The following is a 10,066-nucleotide window of genomic DNA, read 5'->3' as shown; positions in this document are numbered from 1 at the left end:
AGGCAACCATAAACTTCAGCCTCTCTCCCCGCGTTTATGGCCCTTTTGACTGTCATATATGAACGCCAATGCGCTGCGGCTAGCTCCCATAAACACAATGATAACAACAGCAAATATGGCGATCCTCGCTAAAGGAGAATGCTGCTGGAACAGTGTTTCCAAACCCAATCAGTGAATGTTACGCACATACACACGCATACACTCACACACACAGATTCAAACAAATGGAAAATCAAAGAAGTGCATATCGTGAAATTTCGAATTTTTGGAGACAGTGAATGTTATATAGAAAAAAATATATACAGAGAAGTTCAAAGACTTTCACGTTCAATGCAAGTTTTGTAAAATAACGTACGTTTCACCGGACGCACTGTGTGCCATGATTGAAAATAATGAGAAAACGCGGCATCAAAACACACACTGAGTCAATAATAACAATTACCAATTTAGGTATTTAAGCCTACTTTAAGAATATGTTTGCCTTTATTATTTTACACAATTAAAATCAACATATAAACACGTTTCATTTCCATAATGTAGTGAGTGCGTGCACCTCGTAGGTTAGACGCTTCCTAATTTGTTCATGAGCCCAAAGGTCTGCTGCACTACAATGTTTTCAAGTGTTTGCTCTATACCCAAGCACATAATTGTACTAATTCTGCTGTAAACGTGAATTTCTTGTGTTGATTCTGCGTGCGTAAAATGTTGGGCATGTGCGTATTTTCATTCACCAACCGGCTTACAGACTTACACTTTATAAAAGGAATGCGTCTAGGAGTACAAAACAATAACCAGGCACAAATATTATTTTTTTCAATAATCCTTTCATTTTTTTAATTTGGAAATATAGTATATTACAGAATAGTTTGGGCATACCAAGCAATTGATTCAATGCGATGACCCTGACCAGCCTTGCCCTGACAGTACATTTGAAAATGTAGCCTTTATCTTGTTTAGACTGCAAGAAAGTACCAAAGGATCACTGAGTCATGAAAAAATATTCTGTCATGTGGATCAATATATCGACAGACTGAGAAGGCCCACTGCATATACCTGTGTGATTGTGTTAGGCCTGTACCTCAGTGCAACTCCACAGGGAACCAGTGGACAAGCTTATCTCTGGTTTGGCCTGCATTATCAATACTCGACTGATTGGTATCAATAGTCTTCAAAAATCAAAACTACAACGTGGATTTGGGTATTGAAAGGTACGCAAAATATAAATACATAGTCAGCCCTCATTATGTATAGGAAAGACGGCAATAGCTCGATTTTGAGGTCAGCCCAAACTGAACACGGAATCCCAAATAGCCTGCCTATATGGATGGACTTCACTTGGTTAGCCGTGGCATTAAATGAGATAGTAAACGAGTGGCTACAAAATAAATAGGCACACAAAACAGAAACACATTACATTCTCATCCGCTCAGACTCATTATTTGGTCACACCAAAGTTCTTATAGTCTTAATTATTAAAGTCACATATTCGCCATCATAAATCCATCACGTTACCACTTTTCTGATTTAAAAACAGAAAAAAGTAGAATAAACCTTTTGATTACAAAATACACTGGGACAGTCAATTAGAGACTGCAAATTTTGCCCGCGTGAAAAGAAATAAAGGCGTCTGTGAGTCACAATAATATTAACATATAGGCCTTCACGAGCACAAGGTCTTAGTGAGGGCAAAATCCGTTATACATTTTCAAACAAAGTCAGAAGAGCGAAATTAAAGTCATTGGACTGTCTTAATTCATGCTCACTCTTTAAATGATTCAGATCACGGGATACTGTTGTCCTCGAACTTGAAATTAACCATTGAGCAGAGTTGTTGCTGCTGTCGCGGCCATTGTGGTACACAATGTACACTGGAAAGTCACAGCTAGTGAGCCAGTCTGTAAACGCAGTCAGTCCCACAGCAGAGGACTAGAGCTGTGATGGTTGTATTTTGACCCCTAAAGCAGAGGATTAGACGTATAATATTGTAATCTGTCTCTGTTCAATTTCTTCTCCTTCATGCGACGGTTCTGAAACCAAATCTTCACTTGTCGGTCGGTGAGGTTGAGCATCCGAGAGAGTTGCAGGCGTTTCTCCTTGTTAATGTACACACTGAAAAAGAATTCTCTTTCAAGTTCTCTGATCTGATATTTGGAATAAGGGCACCTTTTCTTACGGGTCCTCTGTCCATCTGGAGGGGAAAAAAGGAGAGTATACCGGTCACAGAAAATATAAACAGCTCAAATTACCCATGACTATGTTACAAAAAGATTTATACGCCTTCAATGTTATCAAGATCACGCATGGACGAAATTCGTCTACATAACGCATCAATAACCTATTTCCCATTTCTACATTTCAAGTGTCATTTGTAGTCACATAATATTACACTTGGAAAGACAACCAAACCAGTCGCTGCTGGATTGCCTGTTAGACAATACACTTGGGCATTGACCTTTTCCAGCAAGGAAAAACAACAAGCTCACATTCAAATGCCACCAGCTACTGGCTACGGTGTATGGGAGAACACGTTGTATTTCATACGTTATATGAAAATGTGGGTTTTATAAGACATTTTCAAGGGAAAATGTACAAGGGCGGAACACATGCACAGTCCATAATAGCTTTAACACAAGAGCTCATATGTGCTAAACCTTAAACCAGAGGCACCACGCTCATTACATGCAAGTGCTCTTTTAACGCTAAGAAACCGTGAAACAAGCACATTTATGATACGCGGAATTAATGTCGGACCGTACAGTTCCACTATGAATTCACATTAATAACTGGGTGCTTTTTGAAAACTTCAGGGAGTGTTATAGAAAAATCACTGGCCTGATGTCTTTCACGGCCAATTTCAATTCCAAACACGTGATCCTGCAGTTTATAACAAAGTTTTGTTGGGGGGGGGGGGATCTACAGGCCCTCTATAAACCTTATATGCTTATAAAACAGCATATAAAAATTTTAACAGCAGCGCGCTAGATTGCAAACTTTCTCTCATAACCAAGGCGCTGACTTTAATACGTACTGCTGCTGCTGGATTTCTCCTCATTGTTGCCGGAAGATGACTCCGGGCTGCTTGTCTCATCCCGGGGCTCCTTCCCCTCGGTGTCCCGGCACGACGGTGCCTCCTCCGGCGCAGAGCTCGGCTGCTTGGTCGCCGTTTTGTCCCCTGAGTAGTCATTTGCCGAGGAGCTCTCCGACGCGTTGCCGTACGCCGTCTCGAAAAACTGGTCGAAGGCTTGGGGCAGCACGCCGTTTCTGCCCACGTTCCCGTAGAAATTGGAGGCAGCGGAGCCGGCGCCCGTGTGGTGGTGGTGGTGGTAGGCTGCGGCGGCGGCGGCGGGGCTGTTTTTGCCGAACATGTCCCCCACGACGGCCGTCTGCGCGGACAGACAGTCCCGGTGCACCATGTCCTCCGCGGTGGGGTAGCACTGGGGCAAGTTCCCCCGGTGCGGCCATTTACTGGACGCGTCAATGGCGGCATAGTCCCTGAACGTCACCTCTCTGACGGGCTGGACCTGCGGCAGGTTAGAGGAGTAGGAGTATGTCATGGGGCGGGTGGACGGGGTCTGGGACAAAAACGAGGGCAGACCGGAGAAGTCAGCCCCCGCCGAGACGTAATAAGTGCAACTGGGCAAATACATGTTCGATCCGACGGGGACCCTCTCGTCAAAATCCATCATCGTAGTTCACCCTCTACTATAACTCTATGTGGGGGATTGGTTCCTCTATAGCCGCCCTGAACATGGCTCTGAAGCGCCGTGGCTCTTGCCTCTTTGAAGCAGGTTCGCTAGGCAGAAATTTGGAGACGTAAGCTGACGTGGAGAGCCATCTCCATCCACTCCACGGAGGAGGAGGTCACGTGACCCGCGGCAGAAATTGACAGATTTTCAGCTTGTGTGTGTGTGTGTGTGTGTGTGTGTGTGTGTGTGTGTAGGAAAGAGAGAGAGAGAGAGAGTGTGAGTAAGAGACATGACTGCTGTATGTCCTAAAGCTTGACATTGGTGGTTTATCGCCATGTCGGTCTAAAATGAATTCCTTAACATGCAGCGAAGTCAGAGGAAGAAAAAAGCTATAATTGGATGCTGGTTGTTAAAAGGGAGTCACATGACGGATTGCAATCGAAGGTTTAGCCCAATATCAATATCAATTTCGCAGATGCTATGTGCGTTTCGACATTCAATCTGGTTCTGGAGACGAGTCTGTGCGTATTTTAGGCTTTATCAAATTTCATGGTGTTTCACGATTCAGAATACAGGCAGTCTAAACAGATTCTGCTAAATGACTTGTCCCTACCGGACAATAACATTAACTAAACCAGTCTTACTGTGTGTACGCCTGTATAGGAGGAAAAGGACAACCAGCCAATCTTTGAAGTCTGCTTTTAGCAATGTTTAGTAATCATTAGTTGGTGGTTTACAACATAGCATTTGGCTCACTTGGACATTTGGTTATCAGGGTCATGTTCAAAGTAACGGGTAATGTTTCGACCTGGCTTCAGTCATGTGTCGGAATCGGTCAAACAATGACCAAACAAAGGCGATTTTAGAAACGATGACTAAACACAGAGCATTTCAGAAAACAACATCTAGATACAGACAATTTCAGAAAACAATGACCAAAGAGACAAATTTCAAAATTCAGGGTGAACAGACTCTCCACGGGCCAAACGTTTTCTAGGCTAGGTGCCTCTAAAATAAACAACAGTATCTAAAAAATAAAACATTTTCAAAACATTTTTAAATAGCAAAATTGTCCTATTTTGTTGTCAGCGACACGACAGAAGAAACCAGATCGATGCTTGCAAGAAAGGCCCGGAGGCAGGTAAACAGATTGATAAAATACGCATGAATTGATTGTGGAAGTGAGTACATTTAATAAACAGTCTAGGTCTACTTCACTGGTAAAATGTTATTGGGTGTTTAAAATAATAAACGTCTTCTTTTCTTAAATGATGATATTTGTCTTACTGGCTTGTCTGTTTTGCTTTACGCTCACATTTAATGGACCCTTTTCTAAACGCCCCAAAAGTTGGCCTGCACCACTCAAGCCCGTTCCAGTTTTACACACGGTTATTTCTTTAAGTTTTGGTAAAAATATTTATTTAAATATGCACCAATTAGTAAGACATATTCCAAAAATGCTGGTGTTCGCTGGACACTTTTATGTTTTGATCTATTACGATTTTCCATCCACTTCCCTATTTTTAAAATTCGGCTTATTCCCATGATGCATATATATACGTACATTTGTGTAAATCAGCTCAACATATGATACACACAAAAAAATCAAAAGGCAGAACATCATTTCAAAAAAGGGCAATACTGCGCAGAATTTTAAAATGGCTGCAGCAGTAGGCTCCATCTCACAGTTAATGCTCAAAATACTCCAGCAACAATTTCTTCAGGGATCTAATTTAAAATCCTAAATGTATGTATATATCTAATATATAAATGTGTACTAATGACAATGTTGTCATTAGTAGGCATATGCAGCTAACCGTAGAGTATAGGATCACATTTGGATTTCCAGAGAAGCAAAATAAATGAAGGATAACATTGGAAGGACGACTCTCCTTCTTCCTTTCTTAGAAATATCTTTTCAAATCAACGGATGTCTTTTGAATTGATAAACATGTCACACTGTATATTTCCCGGTTCTCTGCACTGAGGCCACCATGGAGGTTGTTTTGAAGAGGCTGCAACCTGACTCTAATGTGCTGTGAATGAGAGACCTGAGCACGGATTAGGACCGCCGGGACTGGCCTGGCCAGACCGCCCGATGTACACATGGGGATATAAGGCCTGATGGCACATGTGTAACACAACCTTAAAATATCACATTTACTAAGAAGCTACAAGTACCAACTAAACCCCCTGTGACTGTATCAAAACAGCAACAACCATGCAAGCTGTGTCATCCATCGTCCCGCTGATAGGCCATTTTATTTGGATAAATTGTAGGAGCACAAACAACTCTAGTGTCTTTGCGACCACACGCTCCGCCTCTCAGTCAATCCAGACAAATTCTACGACTTGTGCTGAAGCTTTTAAGCTGTAATTGAGCACAGGATGCCCAGGAAAAACCAAAGCCAGTTCAGCACAGACCTGCGTTTTTATAGCTGCTATAGTATTCTGCTGCGCCTTTTTTTCTCCCCGGCCAGACAGACACCACAAAACTGGCCAGGCGTGATAGGAAGTCGCCACCTACACGGACTCAAAGTCAGCAGCCGAGGCTTTCCAGCGACATAGAAACATAAGTAAGGTAAGATTTGTACTTATACTTAATATGTCTATATAACAGTTCACTTTGCTACGAAAACATTGGTAATTTGGCCAAAAATAATTTAAGTCATTAGCTAAAAACTCGGGGCAAGCATTAAAGATTCAGTGTTTAATGTCAAATCAGTTTTGTATTAAAGGTAGACCTTCTGGTGATCCTGTGACCATCCTTGTTGTGCGATTTTGGTGATCAGCACTGAGACTAGGGCGCTGCGTAAAACCATTCAAAGCCAAAGCTTTGTCTGTGCGGTCGACTTCAAGTTCGGGGGAGGGAGAGGCCCTTCACTGAGAACAAACACCATCTGAGGGCCTACTGTGCCCCGGATGAAGTTCCTCTGATTGCCTTTGCAATTACGCTGCCCCATGCATGCAATATAGTGAGCCAAAGGGAAAAAAAAGAAAAAGAGGGTGGCTTTAGATTACAATCGATAATGTGCGCCTGAAGCTGAACGCACGGGCAAAGTCAAATGAACTTCACCTTCTCAGCAACTGTGTGTGTATGAGAGATGTAGGATTAGTTAAGTAGCTTTGAATTTCACCTCAACATAGTAAACCACAGTGATACTAGCAGCACTCTCACGATGTTACACTGGAGAGTTGTTATGACCAAGATCCCTTAGATTACTGGGTATAGCCATATAAACACTCCCTCTGCATTTTACGCAAGGACAACATTCACTTAACATGATCAGATTTTGAAAAATGTAAACATACTAGGAGATAACCCGATGGTTGTTAATAGCCTAAAAGAGGCGTGACTGAATGTGAAAGAGTTTTGACACGGAAATGAACAGCAAGTTTTGCTTACGAACACTGCTTTGTTGTCTTAAGTCCTTTAATTATCTCGCTGCTATCATAGGCCTACATGGCTTAACACACATACACACACACACACACACACACACACACACACACACACACACACAAACTGAGAACTATTTTTTTTTATTTAATTAAGATAAATGCTAATTAAAGCTAACCCTAACCCTAACCCTAACCCTTTTTTGTATATCAACACAAGACATTTTATTTCAAATTAAGAGTAGCCCTACCGGAGTGATGAAAGCACAATGTTTTTCTCAGGAAATGAAAGCGACATACAGATAGCCCAATCCGTCCGCCATAAAACGTTGTTAGACAACAATTAAGTGTGGGGAGGTTCTAAAAATACAGTTAAACGCCATGTCAGGTATCGGCTATAAAGTAAATAGCCGCATTCAGTGTCTTGCAAAGAAACCTCCTGTAGTTTAGATCTTCAAGTAAAGTGAAAAGGCCCGAGCTTTAGTACATGCTCCTTTTTCTCCATTTTATGGTAGAGAAAAAGGGCCACCACACCTCCGCCCCAAGACATCTATTGGCTATCCTGAATGTATAATCTCAAAATGAAAACACTGTCATTAAAGTATCTTACTGAACAAAACCGCGTAGGCCGAAGTAGATGTACATCTACAGAAATGAGACGGATGCAAAATGTGTTATTATACACGCATGAAAAGGCCACATAGAAATTAAAGGCAATTTCACCTTCAAGTGGTGGCTTGTAATGCGCATGTAGGCTAGTGGAGGCACAACCAAAACAAACCATACACTACGCAGAGCTGGTTATTAATAAATGCATAACTTTCAACCGCCAATCCGTGAAAACGAGCTCCATATGTTCATTGGTGTTATTTCTTGTCCACTTTTGAAAAAAAAAAAGTGCAATTGAACTTGAATTGTATCTGGTCTTAGGCCGTTATCAAGTTGCTGGCTACGGCAATACGAGCCTATGATGGGGATTATCAAACTGCCCGACTGAAACATGAAACAATCAGTGCCCGCACATAGTTGGGTACAAATTAACATACAGGGATACATCAATAGGCTGAACCTGTTTAAATCAGCGGACAACTGTTGATTTATCCACAGGTGACAGAAATGTGGGCCGACAGCGATGGCGACGACTGAGGGGCCAGAGGCGGACCACACAGAGGCCAGGAAGACAGACCAACTCCACGGTCAACGGGAGCACCTCAGACCAACCGATGGATAAAGTCAAAATACTGGATTAATCTATAGAGTCACATTGACGAACAAGGCGTTAGGACTAATGTGATTGGACAAAAGGATGAACAGGTCTTTGTAGAAATATAGGAAATAAATCCCGCTGGACTTCAACATGGAAAATAACTTTCCAAAAAAAAAAAAAAAAAATCGTCATGGAACTGTATTTTATTCATCTTTTTCAACAGTAGACCTACATTCTATCTATTATAACCCACAGTATACAGAGAACTGGGACAGAAAAGCCAGTGTCTTCTTGTGCATTGTGTTGCTGAGTTGGAGGATTAGCCTATAAACGTGGTGGGCCTGAAAGCACAGTCAGAGAATTAGGAATCCCTTTTCCCCTTGCACCCCAGTCCTCAAAGCATGTCTGTATGTCCAAAGTATGTCCTATTCCAAATACCTTTAATAAAGAAAAAGCGTCGGATGAAGCAAACTGAGTATGGACTTCATATTATCTAGACTCGGCGTTTTCTCGACGAGTCTAGATAATAGGCGACGGTAGCCGAAAGTGCGGATTTAAAAACATATATACCTTTCATTGGTTTTTAACTTCTCTACTGCATTTTAGCATAATTCTGATCATCTCTAACTACTGAAAACGGAATATTTAAAACAATCAATGCAATCACAAACCCATCGTCTCAACGTCAATGGTGACATTTGGAAAACGAATTCCTCTGCTGAATTGCAGAGGAATTCGAAAATAGAAATAGACTGCAAACATTGAATTATGTTTGCAGTCTATTTCAATAGGAAAAAATGACATGGATTTGACATAACACTTTCCCACTCCTGAATCAGCTTTTATGCAGGCTATTTACTTATTTATTTATTTTTAATTCTACCCATCAGTTCTACCCATCAGTTCCATCAGTTCATGAGAAGTGCAAATATAGGCAAGGTTAATGACCATAGTAACCGCACTAGTCTCTGTCAGTATGTATTTCATAGGCCAGATATATTCCGACTGATGTTGACTTCATATATATTCCGACTGATGATGACCGACTGATGATGACTGATATCACATTTACACATGGAATTGATGCGTTTTTTCTCTATCCAAACCTAATTCTATACCCAGGACACATGCTAATCCTAGGCGTAAAGGGGGTCAATTAGACTTTAACAATTCAACTGTTTACACCATGTACGCCTCCACAGATAATGGGTATGTGAAAATGTGATAAGAAATATTGGGGTGATATGTTGTGTTTGAAGTGGAAAAAATAATGAATAGTGATTGCCACTGTATTCAACCATGTCGTCGAAACGGATAGTGTCTCCTGCCTTTAATCTAAAGAAGAAATCGACGCATTTGCTATGAACTGCTGTTTCACATTTTGGATGCAAACGCAAATAATGACTGGATACGAAAGTGGAGTTTCTGCCAATTCACAACCTAAACCTAATTCTACCAGATACATATCCACATAGGAAGGCAATTGCACCAAATCACCGCAATAGAGAATGTTAGAATGTTATTCTACCAAATCATAAAATACAGTGATTTTTTTTAGCTTTAAGAAGATCTAGTCTACAATAGACCTAGAACATTATGAAATTGTGACCATTTGCTATTGCGTGCAAAAACTGAGCCAAAATTCAAACATCAGGGTATTCTCCGGACTGGACACGAATGTGAAGCCTCTGAAGCAAACCTTTTCTGTGAGATCCACATTTCCAAAATAGCTTTTGTCGCTTTTTCACAGCCTAATTTACCTATGTTTTTTTTT

At 41.3% G+C, this 10,066-nt stretch overlaps 1 protein-coding gene across 1 annotated transcript; it reads right to left on the bottom strand.

Moving 5' to 3' along the window:
• Positions 1 to 1,955: 1,955 nt before the first annotated feature.
• Positions 1,956 to 3,686, bottom strand: hoxa11a (homeobox A11a). The gene is made up of 2 exons (XM_071527818.1): positions 3,029 to 3,686; positions 1,956 to 2,188 (listed from the first exon to the last, which is right to left on the bottom strand). Exons 1-2 carry the CDS (start codon positions 3,684 to 3,686, stop codon positions 1,956 to 1,958), a joined length of 891 nt encoding a protein of 296 aa, XP_071383919.1.
• Positions 3,687 to 10,066: the final 6,380 nt, after the last annotated feature.

This window comes from Centroberyx affinis, unplaced genomic scaffold, assembly GCF_046629955.1.
Source record: "Centroberyx affinis isolate AG114_WGS23_722 - 3 ecotype Tasmania unplaced genomic scaffold, CSIRO-AGI_Caff_v1 ptg001577l_1, whole genome shotgun sequence".
Lineage (NCBI taxonomy): Eukaryota > Metazoa > Chordata > Actinopteri > Beryciformes > Berycidae > Centroberyx > Centroberyx affinis.
This window is presented reverse-complemented; position numbering and strand designations above follow the sequence as displayed.